We start from the raw sequence: 22,121 nt of genomic DNA, 5'->3' as shown, positions 1-22,121 counted from the left end.
TATAGAACTATCTGCTCTAGATATGCGAAACTTAAACTCGATAGCTCCATTTTTAGCAAAGTTATGGCAAAAAAAAACTACCCAAACTTTATTACGTAAAATTTTCAAATTCAATTTTTAGCCGTCACAGAACACACAAAGCAAGCCAAAGGCCACCATTGGATTTCCTGTGATGATCTGCATCGAATAGATATCCCTTTTATGCAAACTATCAACTTTGAAATTTGACCTTCTTTGACCTGACCTTGACCTGACCTCCACCAGAATGTAATCTAATCTGGCCCCAATGGCCGTCTAGCTCACACCATTGAATTTTAAATGTAAAATTGGCCATAAAACATGGATCACACGACCCTAGCATAGCTGGGTTCATATTGTGACCCTTAGTGACCTGACCTCTGTGAACTGACCTGGCATCAATGACCTCTTTAGGCAACATATGCATTAGACAACCAACGCTCCATCGATGTTTTTCGATAACATGCCTTTTATTTGATGTGTTAACTGCCTGTAACGCATTCCTTAGACTAAATCGGTGAAAAATGCGACCTTTGACCTGACTTGTGACGTCATGGGCTGCACCTAGGTCAACGAAACCTGGTAACAAGGTAGCTCCCTGGTGGGGCTATCAAACGCTCTTTGAATGTTTAAAATCGGTCGGTAAATTTCCGAGATCTCAGGTGGAGGGCGAAACGGCTGCACCACCCCATCAGGTGGTAGGGTCCGCCAACAGCCCAACGGGGCGCGAATTATTTGCTCATTCATACAGTGTCATCTATTTTGAGAACACCTTCCTCACGCCATGACATGGTCCTCTCGTAATAGAACGAGATGAGGAGTGTTCTCACGCCTCCTTATGCACGGCTCTAAGTGTCATTGAGCTATCAACTGTCAGCGGTTTTCGGACAATGAAGTTCTTAGTTCTTACTGAATCCAATTTTATTTCAAACGATTGTCACTGTGCTAGTTTTCTTCTTATACGTTTTTGAAAAAGCGCTGAAGAAGTCTTTGATAGACGAAACCGGTCCGCTTATTCTTTTTCTAATTGTTTTTTGAATTTATTCGTAGACTACTGGCTCATTACTACCAGTAAAACGCCTTTTGGGCGAAGAACGAGCGGGCGAGATAGTGAGCCCTGCACGTGCGGAAGGGCGAGAGGGTGCTTCCAACGGGCTTGCGCAAAGCACCCTTCTAACCGGTCGCTAGCGGTGTGCCAAATTTGAAGGCAATCGGCCCAGCCGTTCCTGAGATCTGGAAGCGGCTTTCTGCACGTGCGCACGTGCAAACGGGGTCCAAAATGACTTTTGCACGGCACCCTACTAACTGGTCCCCAACCGTGTACCAAATTTGAGCGCAATCGGCCCAGCCGTTCTCGAGATCTGGAAACGCCCCCTGCACGTGCGCACGTGCAGTAGCACCCTAACCGCAACACATGGGAATGCATTGCCTGGTGGGTGCCTACCTGTATGCCAAGTTTCAGCGAAATCGCCCCAGTAATTACTGAGTTACTGAAATGGGAACAAATTTGGCACCTCTTAGTGTTGTATTTTGCACGTGCACTGGGGGTGACCCACATGCATAGAGAGTATCCTATTTTGGGTAGAAGGGATGGTGCTACCCTACAAAAATTACCGCAAGTCAATCGCCCAAGCGGCTGCTGAGATATGAGCCTCTCAAAATCACTACTTTTGCAAAACAGCTTGAACACCCTTGACTTTTCACGTGGCACGTGCCACGACGGTCACTGAGATGTATCAAAAGAAGTCAATTACGGGGTAGAAGGGATGGGGCTACCCAACAAAAAAGACCGCAGGCCAATCGGTCCAGCGGTTGCTGAGATATAAGCCTCTCAAAAGCGTTACAGGCCGGGCCGGGCCGGGCCGGGCCGGGCCGCTCATACTGAGATTTTTCCGTTATATTGAAAAGACTCACTTCGCTCGCTGCGCTCGCTCGCTCGTAACAAAATTTGAGAATGTTTGGTATTACTTTGACCCGAACGATGTGCAGCTGAATTTTCCTTCTTGAATGATTATGGACAGCTCGCGAAATTAACTTCAACCTAAACTACCGACAAGCAGAAGAAAATCCGATACAAGCCTACCTCAATCCTCTCACCTTATTCAACCGTTGAAACGTTAAAGGCATTTGTTCAGTACGAGTGGCTATGTCGACCACCCGCGCCGGGCTGGGGGGGGGGGCGTTTTTACGCCCTTCCCCCTCAGGTTTTTCGCGAATATCTCAAAAACGGCGACGCGTAGCATCATTCAAGGTCAGGTCACCAGGTAACGTCAAGTGACCTTACCTCAGAAAAAAAAATTCGAAAGCTCGTTGTAGCTACACCGACTGAGCGATCACTTTAAAACCTTCAGTAGTTGCTTAGGGTAACAGTATGTATAAAATGGATACCTCGGATTTTTTATGTCTGTGACCTAAGGTCAGGTCAGTTTTGCGACTGCTCCATTAGGTATAAGTCAATGGGAGAAAATTGAAATGCGCCTCTTTTGGACGAATTTCGTTCTACACCCTCTCAAACAACGGTCCATAGGTAAACATGACACACTGAATCGGAAAATTGCACCTGTGACCCCTGTGTGTGTCCCTGAGGTCATTTTAGGACATAAAAGGTCTTCAGCAGTTTTTGACTTTTGACAGAGACGTGCTAACCGCTGATCTGAGGTCAAAATTCAAATTTGAGGTCAATCAGAGCGGTGCCCTCTGGGGGCTAAACCGTTGATCTGAAGTCAAATTTGAGGACATGTTGGCGAAAAAGCGTTAAAAGAGCTATCGAATGCGCTTTTCAGCGGCGCTGTAGCTCTATTGGTTCCCGAGTTAGCCGTCGGGTGTTCGAAATCGTTGAACTCAACAAAATTTGACCTTTGATGAACCCTGGTGACCTGACCTTTGCCCTGACCTTAAAATGACCGAGTGTTTTCCTCCTTATTTTTGACGCTCTTTCGATTGTCGCTTACCGCGTGTCGCTACGTGGCCCAGGAGCCGAGTTAGACGGAGGGGCGTAAAACGCCTCCCCCCCCCCCAGCACTCGATGGAAAATTCATGCCACCAACACGGCGCGGGTTAATTGTTCATGTTAGCTAGCTCCTGTTGTAAGCTGTGGAGTCGTAGACCTGATCTTGAAGGAACTGGGTCTAACATTTTCATAGCAAACGTAAAAAAAAAAATGTTTAATAGGCTGTGCAAAAAAATAACATCTTTTATGAAACATTTGCGAAGCCTTCAACATCATCCCAAGTTCCCATTAGTGCCGAGCTCCCAACGACGACCATAAAAGCGTCCCCATCCCGTCATAGGCGGCGGAACGGGGAAGGCACCGGGGCACCGTGCCCCCCTTTGATTTTGGCATTTCAACATTAGCCCTATGAGCGTTGCATGGAAATAATAGGACCAAAAGTCGGCACAGAGCCCCCCCCCCCCCCCTAATTGAAGGTGTACCGCCGCTACTGCATCCCGTCAACGTAGGTATATCACAAGGTTGCTAAGATTTAATTTCCAATCCGAAGCTGTAATGATGGAAAGCAAATTTGCATTTTACATGTGAAACAAGCTGACACAACTAAATATTTCCTCTCTCGCTCCCTCTCACTGATTTACCCATTGCCCTCTTTCTCATTTTACCCTCTCTGGTTTTCCTTTTCAGTTTTCTCTCTCTCTCTTTTCTCTCCTCCCGTCCTTATCCCTTCCCTCCAGTCTTTCTTAGCTCTCTCTCTCTCTCTCTCTCTCTCTCTCTCTCTCTCTCTCTCTCTCTCTCTCTCTCTCTCTCTCTCTCGCTCTCGCTCTCGCTCTCGCTCTCGCTCTCGCTCTCGCTCTCGCTCTCGCTCTCGCTCTCTCTCTCTCTCTCTCTCGCTCTCTCGCTCTCTCTCTCTCTCTCTCTCTCTCTCTCTCTCTCTCTCTCTCTCTCTCTCTTTGCACTCCCTCTCTCGCTTTCTCTCTCTCGCTCTCTCTCTCTTTCTCTCTGTCTCTCCCTTTCTCTCTCTCTTGCTCTCTCATTCTCTCTCTCCCTCTCTCTCCTCTCTCTCTCTCTTTCTCTCTCCTCTCTCTCTCTCCCTCTCCCTCTCCATCTCTCTCTCTCTCTCTCTCTCTCTCTCTCTCTCTCTCTCTCTCTCTCTCTCTATCTCTCTCTCTCTCTCTCTCTCTCTCTCTCTCTCCCTCTCGCTCTCCCTCTCTCTCTCTCTCTCTCTCTCTCTCTCTCTCTCTCTCTCTCTCTCTCTCTCTCTTTCCTCACAATATTCTCCACTGTCACAGCGTTGTAGGGCTTGTTTCCAGACAGGTCCAGGCGCTCCCCACTCCGCAGGCCCCAGCCCACTCGGCCCAACCGCTCAAACACCCTCCGGCGGATGACCTCTGACCTCGGCGACCTGACCCCAGCCGACCGATCGCGTCCCTCTCCACGCCTCCGCCCCGCTTCCCCCCACTGAAGCTGCGTAGTAATTGTAGCGTGTGCAAAGGTCACGTGACATTATTTACTTCTGCGGCTTGTTCGGCTGACAAGAGATGGCACTAGTGGTCTGTGGATCAGAGGCGGGGCTAGGTTCTACGACTTCTTGGGGCACACTTTAGGGCAGAAAAGAGGTTTTTTGGCTCCCCATCCCAAAATGCTTCGAATATACAAAAACAAGGTAGATATTCGAAAATCGGAGGACCAAACGGATCGTTTGACGTATCTTGCGCGACTGACAATTGATCGGTCTTCAAACTACTGAACAAAAACGAGGTGATTAGTAGCAAGTGCTGGTGACTGTACGCCGCAGCCCGCGTCTCCGGTCGGCGACTGACCCGCGCCGGGCCACCTGATCCCCGGCCGCCGCGCCGGCTGCACCGCATAGCGCGTCCGGCGCGTCCCCGACACTACCGATAAGTTAGAACGCTCCTACCTATTTTTACTTTGCTTTAAAAAGTATATTGGGAATGTGAGCTTATCTATATAAAGTTGGCGTACTGTGCCTGCTGGTGGCGGGGGGGGGGGGGGGGGCAGTTCCGATAAGGAGACGTAGGGCGGAGGCAAAGATGAAGGAGAGGGACAGTAACTGGTGGCCACAATGCGCTATACTTGTCACCTCTCTTTGGACGTCACAGCTCCGAGGTCCTAAAAAAATTGTGTTTTTAGCAATCGCATCTCGATAACGTGACCTATACATTTCGATGAAAATTGGTCACCTTAATTGTATGCAGTCCGTGAATATTAACAGGTTGTTGTCTGTTGATGCTGATATGAGCGTTCCTTTCAAGGCAGGACAATCCGACAATTACACAATTGCCTCTCGTTCCAACTTCCACCTATCTAAAAGAAACGACGCGCTCTACTATTGTACCAATTGTACCATACAATACGCTTGAACTATAACAAAAGTGTGAAATCGCTTATACGTATAGAACCCGTGACGGAATCAATTGATGAGAAACGTCTCCCTACACAATATAGGAAATTTGAACAAGCGAACCTTTCGTATCGATAACATTCCGGGTTACTATATTTGTTGAAATAATTCTAGTAAACTGCGCCTGGGACAGCCAGTTGTCTCGAAGGATCATGTAACGCTGCCTCATGACAACCTTACGATGCGAGCGAGCTCCCACCTAGCACGTAAGTGTCAACGGATGTGTGTCAGATTTCAGCCAAGCATGCCCGTGTGACCAGCTGAGCCGCGGTTGCGGGCCATGGTCCATGGTCCTTTTGACTTTTTGGACTTTGACTATATGTCTTTCTGACTTTTTGACCTTTTGACTTTTTATTTTGACTTCATGCCCGGTTGACTTGTTTTTTGACTTTTTGTCCTTTTGACTTTCTGTCCTTTTGGTTTTTTGGATTTTGACTTAATGTCCTGTTCACTTTTTGTCTTTCGACTTTTGTCCTTTTTACTTTTTGGCAATTTGACTTTTTTCCGTTTTTACTTTTTGTCTTTTGACCTTATGTCCATTTGACTTTTTGTCTTTTGACTTCTATGCTAGTTGACTTTTTGTTCATTGACTTTTTGGCTATTTCACTTTTTATCTTTTGACGTTTTATCCTTTTTGACTTTTTGCCTTTTGACTTTCCTCTTTGTTAACATTTTACCTGTTGACTTTTAAGATTTTTGACTTCTTGCTTTTGACGTAATGTCTGTTGACTAATCATCCTTTTACCTTTTATCATTTGACTTTTTGTCCGGAACCCGAGCCAAACGGTGTGTCTATGCGTTTGTTGCGTGCGTCTCCAAGGTGTTCATTGAATCGCTTCCTTATCGAGCGTCTGCTTTCACCGATGTAAAAGGACTGGCCCTCGGGGCACAAAGAACAATCAATCCTGTAGATGGTGTTTTTGAAGTGGCACTTCCCTGCAAGCCCTGCACAGTGCACAGCATGTGTTGCAGCGCCTACCTCCACCTGGACAGGCAGGAGGACTGAAGGCTGATTTAATCAGCTTCTGGCCGACAGTCTCGCCGCCTTTCCAGGCCACCTGAAAGGCAATTTCACTGCGCCTCACGATGCCTTGCACTATGTGGCACAATTTATCGTCAACGAATGGCAGAACGAGTGGGGTTTTGTAGGCTCTAACCTGATCGTGCTGACCTCGTGTGCCTGTGTCTGTCCTGTTATGTGTTTTGGTGGCCTCCTGCAGTGCTCTGTGAAGTGTGGCTCGTGGGTAGCCGTTTGATTGGAACAGGTCATCTACCTTATGGAGGCTGCGCTCGGTGGGGTCCCCTGGTGACGATAGTCTCAGAGCTCGCAGGTATTGGGACCTAGCTGTTGCACGTTTTACAGACATAGGCTGTGCCGAGTTGAAGTGCAGAATGACGTTGGCTGACATGGGTTTGATGTACAGTTCGGTGGTGTACTGCCCTGTTTCAGATATTTTGATGAGGGTGTCCAGGAAAGAGAGGGCCCCTGTGTCGGCCGTATGTTCCAAAGTGAACTTTATTGATGGGTGGACGCTGTTTAGGTACTCAAAATAGTCAAGTAAGCTAGGGAGCCCGTGATTCCACACGCCAAACACATCATCAATATAACGTAGGTATAGAGATGGCTGAGCTCTCGCTGAGCTTAGGAACATAGACTCAAGCATGTGCATGAAAGTGACTGCCAGCGGTGGAGCTACTCGACTACCCATTGCTATCCCGGTCTGCTGTCTGAAGTATTGTGACCCGAAACGCACGAAGTTCTGTGTGAGACAATGTTGTGACAATGTTGACAATGCTGGCAGTCACTTTCATGCACATGCTTGAGTCTATGTTCCTAAGCTCAGCGAGAGCTCAGCCATCTCTATACCTACGTTATATTGATGATGTGTTTGGCGTATGGAATCACGGGCTCCCTAGCTTACTTGACTATTTTGAGTACCTAAACAGCGTCCACCCATCAATAAAGTTCACTTTGGAACATACGGCCGACACAGGGGCCCTCTCTTTCCTGGACACCCTCATCAATATCTGAAACAGGGCAGTACACCACCGAACTGTACATCAAACCCATGTCAGCCAACGTCATTCTGCACTTCAACTCGGCACAGCCTATGTCTGTAAAACGTGCAACAGCTAGGTCCCAATACCTGCGGGCTCTGAGACTATCGTCACCAGGGGACCCCACCGAGCGCAGCCTCCATAAGGTAGATGACCTGTTCCAATCAAACGGCTACCCACGAGCCACACTTCACAGAGCACTTTAAAATGTGAGAGCGCCATCGGCCCCCACGGTGGTCGTGTTTGAAGTGCTCCGTTCTTTTCCCCCTTTTTAATGAGAAAGGTACGGACTTCGATCGTTTGTTGTGTCCGTGACACGCAGTGGTGATCCAGACGTGCGGTGGACTCAGTAGGACCTCTACATCAAGCAATTGTAGCCTCCAGGCGGGTTCTTAGCCGCCGGTTGCATGCAGGGTGACCCCGACACAATGGCGGCGCCGAGCCCTGCACCAGCCTGCCTGGGGGGCGACGAATGAACTGGAATCGGCGACCGATAGCCCTCCAGCGTCTGTGGTCCAGTCATTATCTGCTCTGACTCTCACCCGGTCAGCCCGGGTTCGATCCTCGGTTGAGGTGGACGTGGGCCGCAGACAGTTTTTCTTGCTGCTGCTGTCTCTGCTCCTCAGCGGTGCTCAGCTGCCCGCAGAGCTCACAGCAGGGCTGGTAAAGTGTTATGTCCTATTGACGTCGTCGGGGACACAGTACCAGTAAAAGTTCAAGTACCCGGGGTTAAAAATTACCACATTTAGTAAACTTTTACAGTAATAAATAACTTTCAAATAAAGCAGAAACTAAACGCAAGGTAAAAGATATCATTGAATCCACAACGTATATCCCCTTTAACAAGGACATAAAAAGCCCCTATACCTAATACATACCTACAACATGGGTATGAACAATTAGTAGCCACAACTCACTTAAAAAAAAAAACACAACTCACTTCAGCAAAACTACCGTCGACAGTTGCTAACGAAAACTAGATCAAACTAGATGATCAAACACATACTAACAGACGCTTAGACACCGACCCCGCTGTCGGCTGTGCTTTTTCAAGCGGGGTTGATTGACGACCAGTTGTAGCCAGCTATACGACTAGACAAACGACTAGATATTCATGCGGGGTCGATAGTTTCTAGCCGTCGTCGTTGTGAGCTACCGATACAATAGCGACACCTATTGCATCTGTTCGACGATCGTAGCGCCCTCTACCCTTTCCGGGTTCTTCGTCTGTTACGCTGCCCGCTGACCGAGTGATGCCGTGACATTTAATTAACAAACTGGAAATTTCGAAGCGCGAGTCTGATAAGCAATTTAGTACATATGACTGCTCGTAAAAAAATAATATAGAAATGAAACCTAAGGAAACGCGCATCGTAGTTGCATGCAGCCTGCATACATGAATCGTAAAAAGGTCGGGGTCATTTTTCGCCCTCATTTTTGGTCGGGGACGCATTTTGCTTTTTTACCAGCCCTGGCTCACAGGACAGCCGGCCGCGTCGGTCCCCGGCTGCTGTTTTGCTTCGCCGGCCGCCACCTGTAGAGGGATTCCACAGTTCCGACGGACGGGCAACTTCTTCCGTGCCAGATGTCGATACTACGCCAATGCAGATGCATCTTTCCAGACGTGCCGCTTGATATTAGCTGGCGACGTCGAGCTGAACCCTGGGCCCGAGCAGCATCGGCGCGCGCTCACCGTCCGCTGTCAGAATGTGCGCAGTGTGCGCAACAAGCTACACACGCTGTGAGCCATGGCGCCCGATCTGAGCGCCCAGGACGCGTTCTGCATGACGGAGACTTGGTTATCAGCCGACGTCGCCGACTCCGAACTGCAGCTGGGCTGGGACCAACACACCTGGATACGACGGGACCGCCCTACACACGGCGGAGGCGTCGCTTGTGCAGTCAAAACCCAGCTGCACCCGACCCGGCGACGCGACCTGGAGCCTGACACCGCAGAAGTACTGGTGGTACAGGTCGGCACTAACCGTCCCACTTATTTGGCAGTCTGTTATCGGCCTCCCGACCTGGACGACGATTTAACCGCGATCTTCGAGTGTCTCGCCAAGTTGCGCGCCACTATAGACCTGTCATTGTCTGTGGCGATTTTAACCTGCCGGAACTGCAGTGACCAGCCGGAGAGGATCCTGTTATACGAGTGAGATCCGCCCGAGCTGTACAATTCGTTGAGAATCTGAACATCAACGGACTTACTCAATCTGTGCACGCTCCCACAAGGAACGATGCTGTGCTAGATTTGGTGCTCTCGTGGGGTGGGGACATCGATACGACTGTGGGTGAGGGTGTGTTTGAATCGGATCACCTAGAGACATGCTCTCGATTTATCGTGCAACTGTCAGCCGTTCCTCGGGTCACCAGAACCTCTGGATTTAACTATCGAGCCGCTGATTTTAACCAGTTACGTGCCGCTCTTAGATGTCTTCCGTGGTCTATTTTGAATGATTTAGAAGTAGACTCGGCCGCTGAACTCTTCTATGACTTGTTGAACGCTGCTATTGCTGACTATGTGCCAACCGTGACGCGATCTCGCCGCCTCCCGCCGTGGTTTGACAGGGACGTGTGTTGTGCTTTGAGAGAGAAGGACCATGCCCATCGCCTGAAAAATCCCAACCCTCTCCTGAGCATGACCTTGCCTTCTCCAGAGCCAGATCTGATTTTAAACGTGTCGCAGACTCCAAATATCGCGACTACCTACTGAGCCTCGTCCGTGATTTCCGTGATAATCCTAAACGCTTCTGGTCCTTCATCAAAACTCTCAAGTCATCCTCCCATCGCCCAGCTACCCTGATTCACAACGGTCAATCCTACTCCAAAGCATCTGACTGCGCCAACATTTTTAACGACACTTTTGGATCCAAGTTTAGTGAACCCCAAGTAGACGGCCTACCTGATGCTCCTGTCTTTCCTTCTCCTATCCTAGACCAATTCATTATTCCACCTGGCAAAGTTCACTCGCTGCTTCTCAGCATTAGTAAGCACAAGGCCTGTGGTCCAGACGGGCTCAGCGCTCGTATTATCCACGAGTGCGCCACAGAGTTGGCCGTCCCCCTTGAAATTCTTTGCAGGCTCTCCGTTTCTCAGGCTGTCTTCCCCAAGGTCTGGAAAGACGCCAACGTTATCCCCATCCACAAAAAAGGCGACAAAAAGAATCCTAATAACTATCGCGGTATCTCCCTTCTCCCCCTCTGCTCCAAGGTCCTGGAGAGAGTCGTCTGTGACACCCTGCTGGCCCACGTTCTCCCGTCCTTACCTTCCAGTCAGCATGGCTTCCTTCCCAACCGATCCTGTTCATCCAACCTCAGCGTGTTCCTCAAACACAGCTGGGACTCCATCCAGGCTGGTGCTCAAACTGACTCCATTTATACTGATTATTCCTCTGCCTTCACCAGTGTCAACCACATCCTACTCCTCCACAAGCTCCAAACATCCTTCAACGTCACTGGGCGCGCTCTATCCTGGATCAGGTCCTACCTAACCAACCGTCGTCAGAGAGTGGTGCTAGACGGCATGTGCTCTGACTGGGCTCCTGTCAGATCCGGCGTGCCGGAAGGGAGTGTCTGTGGTCCCCTCTTGTTCATCTGTCTTACCGCCGACCTGCCCACCCTTATCCAAACCAACTGTATCATGTACGCAGACGACATCAAACTCTACCACCGCATCACCTCCCACTCTGACACAGAACTGCTCCAGGCCGACCTCAACCGTCTCTCCACCTGGTCTGCTGCATGGCGTCTAAAATTAAATCCTACCAAATGTCATGTCATCTCCTTCTCCCTACGAAAATCTCCCATCCTAGCCACATACACTCTAGATGGCACTACCCTACAGCGCCGATCCGAAGTCCGAGACCTAGGAGTAATCCTCGACTCCAAGCTTACGTTTGCCGCCCACGTTGACCAGACTGTTGCCAAGGCAAACCGAATGTTAGGACTGATTATCCGTAGTATGCAACTGTCTCGACGCTACAGCAGAGCCGCCTTTGATCACAAAACCATGTTGTGTACGTACTACGCTCATGTGCGTTCAATCATCGAGTATGGCTGTGTCATATGGGCTGGAGCGGCTGCATCTCACCTGACAAGGCTCGAGCGAGTGCAGCACAAGTTTCTGATGTGGTTAGCTCGTTACTCTGACAGGCGCTCTGACGACCTGGACTACTTGGTTTTACTCTCACATTTTAAAGTGCGCTCCATCAAGTCTAGATTCATACAGTACGATATCATGTTTTTATTCCACATTCATCGTGGGAAGCTGGACAATGATGTGTTAGTCGGTGCGTTCGGTCTTGCCGTACCGGCACGGAGGACGAGGAGCACGGTTCTGTGGAACATACCGCGCGCGCGAGTGAACACTGTGCAACGATGTTTGTTTGTCAGGATCCCAGCTGCATGCAACTCATTCTTGCTCCATGACCCGACCACCGACTTCTTTACTGGTAGTTCATACTCATTTAAAACACGCGCTATCGGCTTCACAATTACGCAAGGCACTTTCATGTGATCTTTTACATCATACTCACGTGCTTTACTTTTATCGATCTTGTTTTATCGAACGTTTATTCTTATGTAGGTACTGTCATCATGTGTATTGCTTGTGTGTAACTGACTTCGTCAGTAAAAGGGCGATGGGCCTGTTGGCGATCTAATAAATACAGAAATACAGAAATACAGAGCACGGCAGGAGGCCACCAAAACACATAACAGGACAGACACAGGCACAAGAGGTCAGCACGATCAGGTTAGAGCCTACAAAACCCCACTCGTTCTGCCATTCGTTGACGATAAATTGTGCCACATAGTGCAAGGCATCGTGAGGCGCAGTGAAATTGCCTTTCAGGTGGCCTGGAAAGGCGGCGAGACTGTCGGCCAGAAGCTGATTAAATCAGCCTTCAGTCCTCCTGCCTGTCCAGGTGGAGGTAGGCGCTGCAACACATGCTGTGCACTGTGCAGGGCTTGCAGGGAAGTGCCACTTCAAAAACACCATCTACAGGATTGATTGTTCTTTGTGCCCCGAGGGCCAGTCCTTTTACATCGGTGAAAGCAGACGCTCGATAAGGAAGCGATTCAATGAACACCTTGGAGACGCACGCAACAAACGCATAGACACACCGTTTGGCTCTCATCAAAACCAACACCTACACACCCCTCTGACATGCAACAACCTGAAACTGAGCATTCTGGCTCGCGCCAAGGATGGTCCCGACAGAAAAATAAAATAGTCCATGTACACTCGGGGGCAGATTGATGTTCCACCACTCCCTACCTATTGGGCTCCCATGGCTCAGCACTGGCTGCTGCCAGTGGCAGCACTGGCAGCACTGGCATTGGCAGGCAGTGCTGAGCAGTGCTGAGGGCAGGCAACACCGGCAGCAGCCAGTGCTGAACCATGGGAGCCCGATGGGTAGGGAGTGGTGGAACATCAATCTGCCCCCGAGTGTACATCAGAGACCAGAGACCTACACTTAACACCCAGACTACCTCGTGGCCGCTGACACGGCTGCAGCCTTAGAATGATATACATATGTATATACTGTACGTGACACTTGTACATAGATGATATATGACTCATAGATATATGTAAATATATGTAAGCATTGTACATGCCACATCTGTATATATGTTAATGCTTTACAGATTTTTATGTCTATAGACATGCATACATGCATGATAGACCTGTACATTTCTGTATAATATTTTCTCTGTATATATGTGTAGTATATTATATGCATATATAATATATAATTATACAACATACACATATATATTATATATGTGTATGTTGTATAATCATAAAGAGAACATCATTCAAATGTAAATGCGTCACAAACTTTTCTGGATACATATAGTCTTAAGTGTAATATAATAACAATCACATGTGAATAATTGATGATATTATGTGTAATGTATGCAGTGCACATGTAGTCGATTATGTTTGTATGTAAAGCTATTGTTTATTGTACCTATATACGTGTATATTGTAAATACGTACACTGTATACATACATTCATATTGTACCTATTCAAACTTCGCCAAAAATGTCGGTCCCTTGCGAAGTGTAGCATGAGTTTGCTATTTATTCTGCAGTGTTCTTTGTTGTTCCATGTTTAAAACGTATATGTTTTTCTGTAATTATCGCTGACGAAGCTTGGGCCCAATCTTATAAAGGTTGTGCTACCAAATGGCGTACTATCATTCCACCCCACTCTATTTACGGCACCCTATTCACGCAATCTTATAAAGAGATTAGTATGGTAATTCTATTCACCCATTTTGCCCACAGTACAAATCAACGCCAGCAGGAAACACGCAACGTGATTGGTCAATGTCTTGTCGCCGTCGCTATTGGAAATTATGCGTACTGTTTGCGAACAGCAAAAGTTATGTGTTTTAATTTTTATGGGGCATTTATTTCTTTTAGAGACACACATATGTGTAATAAATAAAACATTTATGGAAAACGTGATAGCAAAGTATGGAAAACACCAACATGCTTGAAGAATTCTCCTGAAAAGTGGATTGCCGACCAAATAAATTTCAGCGAGGGCATTCTCGCGCTCAGAAAATCGAGTGAATAAAGTGTTTCTTCAACTTATTATTTGCATTTATTTGCTGTTAAGGCGTTGCAATAAATTTGTTAAAGAATTATTTAAATAATCATTTAATTATAGCTCGGCTACTCTTTCAGTAATTGAAGTAACGCCGTTGACAATGAAGCTCCTACAATTTGAGCATCAGGATACGTGCATTAACTGGATCAATTCAAGATAGGTTTAGCTTATTTTCCTTCTTGTCATAAGCTCTTGAAATTTTCCTTCTTGAAGATAAAGCTACTAAAATTCGAAGATTACGTACATGAACTGAATTAGGTCAAGTTACAGCTTATTTTCCTTCTTATTCAAGCATAGGTACCTATTACCTAGCCTAAAGCTAAAAAGCAATTCCTCAAAAGATTGAAGTACCCAGTCTACATATCAAAGCTATATCAAGAAAAATACTTGGCTCAGAAGTCAGATCGAGATGCAGGAGGAGAAACAACAGATTGATCACTGATCAGTAACTGTGTCAAACAGAGGAAATACGAATAGTGAGTAAGCATTTATAAATTTTTGACAAACTAAGGTATATCATCATTAATTTAAATATCTAATCAGAAGCCATGAAGTGCCCGTTATTTGTGTCATACGTGAGACGTGAGAATAGGCTAAAGACCCATACCGATTCTATAATGCAGTGGCCTCCGAAAATCTAAGACGGTTACTGGTGCTAAAATCCTCTTGAAAATCCCTTTTAATTTGAAAAATAAAGCCATATAACAATGAACACTCGTTTTTATGTGTATTAGTGTGCATTTAGTTCCTGGAAATACATATTTTGAAATTGATCGTTGTCTGTATAATAAGCATCATTATAATAAATCATGAGTTAATATGTGGAGCATGTTTTAATGTTAGAAATATCACCAGTATAGCGCCTTTTGGGGCGACTAACGGAGCGAGCGAGGGGGTGAGTCTTGCACGTGCGAAATTTCGAGGGGTACCTCCAACTGACTTGTGCACGGCACCCTACTGACCGATCTCTAGCGATGTGCCAAATTTGAGCACAATCGGCCCAGCCGTTCTCGAGATCTGGAAGCGGCACCCTGCACGTGCGCACGTGCAAAATGGGTCCCAACTGACTTGTGCACGGCACCCTACTAACTGGTCCCTAACCGTGTACCAAATTTGAGCGGCATCGGTCCAGCCGTTCTCGAGATCTGGAAACGACCCCTGCACGTGCGCACGTGCAGCAGCACCCCAACTCTGGCACATGGATATGCAGTGCCTAGTAGGTGCCTACCTACATGCCAACTTTCAGCGCAATCGGCCAAGTAGTTACCGAGATATTGCAACAATTACTAAACTGGCACCTCTTCGTTTTGCACGTGGCACGTGCATAAGGGGTCACCCACATGCATCGAGGATAGTCTAATACTTGGTAGAAGGAATGAAGCTACCCTACAAAAATTACCGCATGTAAATCGGTCAAGTGGTTGCTGAGATATAAGCCTCGCAAAAGCGTCCGCACGGCCGGCCGGCCGCTCATACTCAGAAATTTCCGTTATTCTACGTAAGACTCCGCTCGCTTAGCTCGCTCCGGTGGCGGCTCCGGCCGCCACCGCCGCCCCAACAGCGCCCACCACTGCAGGCTCTCCAGTGTCGGCCGGAGCCACGGCGCCGGCTCGTCCTTCGCCATCGGCGACTGCTGCTGCTGAGTCGCCGCCATTGCCGCCACCCGAGCTGCAGGTGTTGGACGCCGCCAACTCATACTCGAAGCCGGGGCGGACCCGTGAGGACAAGGGTCGCGAGCTCCATGTTATCAGGAGGTCACAGGAGAGAGAGCCGGCCGGCGCCGTGGAACAGGTGCACCTTTCCGAGTTTTGCGTCCAGGAAGATCAGTCGCTCCGTCCCGTCGACCTGGTCGGCGACTCTACGTATCGGCTGGTGGGCGTCATCAGCCACTACGGCGGCACCGCGCACTCGGGACACTATGTGTCTGACGTGTACAGTGTAGGACGGGACATGTGGTTCCATTACGACGACCAGCGAGTCAGCTGCGTGGACGAGGCGTACGTCCTGAATGAAGGTCACCAACGGGACGGTTATACCTTCTTTTACCTCCACAAGGAGCTCTGCAGCCAGATAGTCAGGATGGAGGGTGGGGGACTGTAACTGCCGCACGGAGGATTGGCGCTTGAACGCCTCCTGACCGTGTCCGAGCGGGCATGTGTGTATGGGTTTGTGTGTGCGTGTGTGTGGATATGTACCGGAAATGTTTTGTATCACCTTTTTATCAAATGTAAAATATTGCATACTTATATCATAAAAACATGGAATTTATCTTAAATCAATTAAACTGTCTGAGAAGCTCGTCAAAGTACGCCACAAATTCTGGCGTGAAATGGACGCCGCTGAAACCGCAAACAGCTGATGATTGTCGGTGTTTTGAGATGTGCACAGCTGCTCACGGTTAAAATCATTTTACGGTATCCTGAAAACCGGCGGCTACCAATACCGTAAAGAGCGTGCCGTGTTTTCGATTTCACAGAGTTTTATAAGATTGCGTACTATAGGCCTGTACACATTCAGCTGTTGTGCTGTTGTCAGCCGAAATAGGCTCCACCCACCGTTTCTGGCTGACGGAGTTGTACACATTCGGCTGATGAGAAATTTCAGCAGTGGCTGACTGTCTACAAATGTGGCTTTGTAAACAAATATATCGTCTCATATTCATGTCCTTTATTAATACAATATTTTAATAGTTAGGTATTATATCAAAATATTTGCATATAATATGCAATGGAAATATTTAGTCTTCTTACTGATAAATAATTATGAAAACAAAATAACGTGAAAAGCGTCTATACAGTGTGGAATTTTCATTTATCTGCAGTACTTAGTAAAAATGTGGCACGTGATTTGTTTACATGCGCCACTACCAGTGTCTAAATGCGTCATTTATGGCTTCTGCTGACGGCTTGGCATCTCTGCACTTGCTTTCTCCTGGCAGCACAGCTCGTCAGCCTATGCTGCCGTCAGCAGAGAGATGACGTCATGTTGCAAGTGCAACATGACGTCATTAATTTTTCAGCCAATAAGGTGAACGTTTCTCAGCTGACAACAGCACAACAGCTGAATGTGTACAGGCCTAATATATCCAGCCTTAGAGTGCTGCCATATCCATTTCACGGCGTTTATAAGATTGGGCCCGGAGCGAAATATTCGATAACCTTAAATATAACCTTTTGGCTCCTATTTCTGATTTATATTATGAGGTTACTGGTTATTCTTATATTATTATTATTCATAGGCGTAGGAACAGGGGGGGGCCAGGTGGGCAAGTGCCCACCCACTTTTCGAGGTGGGGGGGCCAACCATGTGTTTTGGCCCACCCACTTTTTACTCGAGGCCCCTCGTTTCGATTTGAGAGGACGTCGTCACCTTCCAGAATAAACAAACTCGGTAAAAATAAGTTCCACGAATCCCCACGCACGGACTCCAAGGGGCCGTGATGGATCCAAGGAGGCCCTCTGTTCATACTTGTCAGTCGAAGCCCCTGAGACTGATGGCCTGAGAGGCCCTAGTGGATCTGAGGAGGCCCCAATATCCACACTGGTCTGGGGAGGCCCCTGACACTGGCGGTCTGGGAGGCCCCTCTATCCCTCTATCCACACTAGTCAGAGGTCTGAGACTGGTGGTCTGGGAGGCCCCTCCATCCACACTAGTCAGAATAGGCCCCTGACACTGGCGTTCTAGCTGAGGCCCCCTACCCTCACTAGCCAGAGGAGGCCCCTCTATCCTCAATAGTCAGAAGAGGCCCCTGAGACTGATGGTCTGGGAGGCCTATCCATCTACACTGTAGTCTGTAGTCAGAGGAGGCCCCTGAGACTGATGACCTGAGAGGCCCTTATAATCACAGCAGGCAGAAGAGGCCCATGAGACTGATGGACTGAGAGGCCCTTCTATTCATACTGGCCACAGGAAACCCCCAAAACTTTCGGTCTGGGCGGTCCCTCAATCCGGCACCAGTCAGAAGAGTCCCCTGAGACTGATGGTATGAGAGGCCCTCATATTAACACCAGTCAGAAGAGGCCCCCGAGGCTGATGGCTGTGACTTGTGAAGCCCTTCTGTTCATATAACTGGTCACTGGAGGCCCCTGAAACCGGTGGTCTGGGAGGGCCCTCTATCCAAACTAGTCAGAAGAGGCCCCTGAGACCGATGGTCTGAGAGGCTCTTATATTCATACTGGCCACAAGAGGCCCCTGAGACTGATAGTCAGAGAGCTCCACTACTAATGAAACTGAGGGGGCCCTCTATACACATTTACACTTTTCTAGGGAGGCCCCCGAAACTGATGGTCTGAGAGGCCCTTTTATTTATACTGTCCACAGGAGCCCCCTGAGAGTAATGGTCTGAGAGGCTCTTCTATTTATACTTACCAGAAGAGGCCCCTAGGATTGATGGTCTAACAGGCCCTTCTATTTATACTAGCCAGAGGAGGCCCATGAGACTGATTGTCTGAGAGGCCCTTCTATTCAAACTAGGCAGATGAGGCCCCTGAGAATGATAGTCCGAAGAGCCATGCGGCGGCAACTGGCCGTGGCCATATTTCGGCTCGGTAGGGCCCCCACAGAGCTCATGAGAGCACCCCAAGGGCTCCTGAGTAGACACGCTTATCCCCATAAGGGTGCCACGCCGGCTTCTGAAGGCTCCTTGTAGGCATCTAAGGGCCCTTTCCGGCCTCTAACGACTCCACCCGCCTGTGATGGCTCCACACCAGTGTTTATGAGCGCCACACAGCGGCGCCTTTGAGGGTCATAGTTAGTGTCTCTTAGGGCCCTATATCGGTGGCTCTGGGGGCCCCACACCGGCGCCTCTGTGGGCCACCACACCTGTGCATCTCAAGGCTCTATAGGTACAGCCCACCGCTAAAGTAATGTGTGGTTTTACCAATCTCAACGGATGGCTTTGACCGACGATTTTTAAATGCGGACTTATTGTCAATAGATACGTCAATAGACGTCAATAGATAGAGACGTCAATAGATAAAGTTGTAGCTGCAAGGGTGAATATACATGTAAGCTACATTTAAAGTCTCATTGCAGTCTGGCTAATCGTTCCTAGGCTTCAGAAGCAGAACATACCCATGACTGAAACCACACATTACTTCTGCTGTGGACTGTACATCTGAAGGACCCACACCGACACCTCTGAGGGCCCCACACCAGTATCTCGGAGCTCTGAAGGCCACACACCGGTGACTCTGAGGACTCACCGGCTCCTGAGAGCACCATGTTGATGTCTAACGGCTCCACAAGGCCACTGAAGGCACCACACAGGCTCTCACTGAGCTCTAATGTCCATGTACCGGCCTCTGAGGGATTGAAGCCAGCGCATTCATAGCTCCACACCAGCAATTGTAAGGGCTTCACACTGAAGTATCTGAGAGTTCCACACCGGTGTCTCTAAGGGCCACATACCGGCATCTCTGAGGGCCCCATACCGGCGTCTCCAAGGGTCCACATCTGGCGGGCACCCATCAGCGACTGAAGGTCCCACACTGTCGACTCCGAGAGCCCCATCGGCGTCTGGGAGCAACATGCCGTCTCTAAGAACCATAGCGGCTCCTCCGTCGAAAGATGGGCGTCTGCATGCCAAAGGGGAGCGGTTCTGAGACAGTAGGGCACCTACGTGCAATAGAGGGGCGCCTATGAAGCCCTAAGCTAGGGGCGCCTCAATGCGAAAGAGGGGTGCCTCTGAGGCCTACATATATGGGCGTCCACATGCAATAGAGGTCTGCAAGACTGCAATTGATCAATGCCATGGGGGTGCATTCATAAGGAACAGGGGCGCCGGCATGGCAAAGAGAGGCGCCTTTAAGTGTCCATAAAAGAGAGATGCCTATGATAAGCGCACATTGTATGCGACAACGGGGCGACTGTGGGACATATAGGGATGTCTCACTCTCTGATGACTCGTATACATAGGGCGCTTATAGGTATGCCAAAGAGGGCGCCTATGAAGCTAATGGGGGCACCTGGGAAATGAGGAAGACATTTGTGTAAGGGTTTTCAGGGGTCATGCGCCGTTTGCGGCAAATAGATTCTAAAAAAAATCGGAGGGGGAATAAGTTTTAAAAATGGTGCGGACTTTCCGCACTGTTCGCTTAAGCGGTTACGCCCCTGGGTACATCTGCCCGATCTCAGAAGCTAGATTTGGAGGTCATGCTTGAAAGCAGCCAGCAGGACGAGGCAAAAGTTGGAGGCCCCTGAAAATAGGAGGCCCCCTGGAAAAGGAGGCCCCTTGACAGGGTGGCCCACCCACTTTTCATGACGTTCCTACGCCCGTGTTATTATTGGACGCCATTTAATTGCGTCCCAGAAAAGCTATTTCTGGCACCTAAAAGCTGACTCGCCCCAAAATTGGTCCTCAGCACCTATTTGGTGGATACCAGCACCAATCATGGAAAATGACCTTAATTAGCTGTTTCTGGCACCTATTCATCGGTACGCCTTACTCTTTTTTCTGAATCTGGCACCTAAATGCTGAGCGTAGCACCAATCTAGTAGAAAAATGAACTACTGGCTGGTAGAATCATGTTGTTCTGGTATAATGACCCCTGGAGTCTAGCCTAAAGGTTGCCAGTGCAGCTACACTCTAAGACAGCCCCGTAGTGATCTCAGCATTCTATATGACGTTTAAGTAAGCAAATAATATTGATTTGTTTGAAAAAACAATGTCATTTAAATATTTAAAAGTATTTATTTGTAATGCTTAAAGGGAAACATTTTTTGTGAGTAATTGTCTCGATTTTGACCATTAAAACGGGTATTGTATTTTTTGACGTCATCAAATAGCTCCAAAAAAAGAAATGTAATGTTTTCATTCCGTTCAAGGCCGCTGAAGAAACGCGGGATCTTGCGTGGGACATTGTCCGTTGTTTGCCGCGCAGAGTTGTGCCGTGGTTGTGCCTTTTTCATCCGTTTCTTACTTATGTCATATGTGTGCATGAAGCTTTGATTTTGTTTTTGGTTATTGTGTGGCCGGTCAGTCAAACGCCCCTGTAGAAACCGGATGCTGCGTTTGATCGAGATCAAGATGGAGTCAGACGATGATTGCAGAAAGCTAATAATATTGAAAAGAGGGCCGGTTGCGTGGCATGTCTGTTCAGAGTTGACATTTTGCTTTACTCCAGTTTATGACCTGAGAGCCTGGCTGGAAGTGACGGATCCAAACTTTTCACGTTAAAATGGCCGAGGGTGCAATAATCTCTAGTCTCTACATAGCGGGCTGGTATAGGAGCGTCTTGCTATGCTGCACCATAGCTGGCTAGTGATTCTCTTTTGGCTAGAAATGGCATTAATCATTATCTCCACTGGCGAAAATGGCACTTGACATCACCGAATGCAACGTTCATGTTGTTAGGATACATAAAATCAGGAAGATTACGCGAATTAGGTAGGCAGACGTGGAATAAAATAGGTGCTGGATGTTTTGGTTTTGGTGCTGAATCAGCAAACAGCAAATAAGGAGTTCAACTAGACGAGCTGGCAACTTAAGGCTGTGTGGAAGCAATTAGGTGCCAGATTCAGATATTAGGGTCGAATAAGCATTTTGGGGCTGATCAGCAATTAGGTGCCAGAAACAGCTTTTTAGGGACCAGAAACAAATATTCCCCGTTATTATTCATCATGAGCCTCAAGCAGAGTTTCAGCTTTTTAAGAAGTAAATGTATTTAGTAAGGTATTGAAAAAGTTTACTTTAGTTTAGTTAAGTTTAGAAAAAAAAATTAGTAAGGTATTGAAAAGGTATTGAGTAAAGGTACGTAAGGTATTTAGAAAAGCCGTTTTGCCCTAAGACGGTCATCTGTAATTTTCTTCAATCAAGCGAATAGTTCAAGAGCTATCGATTGCATTATTCTACGTAATGCTACCTATTATAGCTTCTAAGAAAACGTTTCTTACTTCGATGAAATTGTGTATGAGTTCGCCAAAGTATGTTGTGTATTTTTTTTCTAAAATATTTTGTTCGCCTGCATTCACTCTTTATGTTAACATCGGGACTGACTTAGATTGGAATCCAATAGACATTAGCAAGACGTAAAAATTAATTGAAG

General features: G+C 47.9%; 1 protein-coding gene across 1 annotated transcript in view; it reads left to right on the top strand.

Moving 5' to 3' along the window:
* Positions 1 to 9,199: 9,199 nt before the first annotated feature.
* Positions 9,200 to 22,121, top strand: part of LOC122377962 — a 33,692-nt gene continuing 20,770 nt past the window's right edge. The window contains exons 1-2 of the mRNA XM_043358614.1: positions 9,200 to 9,424; positions 15,595 to 16,149. Of these exons, the coding sequence (XP_043214549.1) occupies positions 9,200 to 9,424; positions 15,595 to 16,149 (780 nt within the window). The remainder of the gene's footprint in view (positions 9,425 to 15,594; positions 16,150 to 22,121) is intronic.

The sequence above is a fragment of the Amphibalanus amphitrite genome, unplaced genomic scaffold (genome assembly GCF_019059575.1).
Source record: "Amphibalanus amphitrite isolate SeventyFive unplaced genomic scaffold, NRLGWU_Aamphi_draft 000006F_arrow, whole genome shotgun sequence".
Classification (NCBI taxonomy): Eukaryota; Metazoa; Arthropoda; class Thecostraca; order Balanomorpha; family Balanidae; genus Amphibalanus; species Amphibalanus amphitrite.
This window is presented reverse-complemented; position numbering and strand designations above follow the sequence as displayed.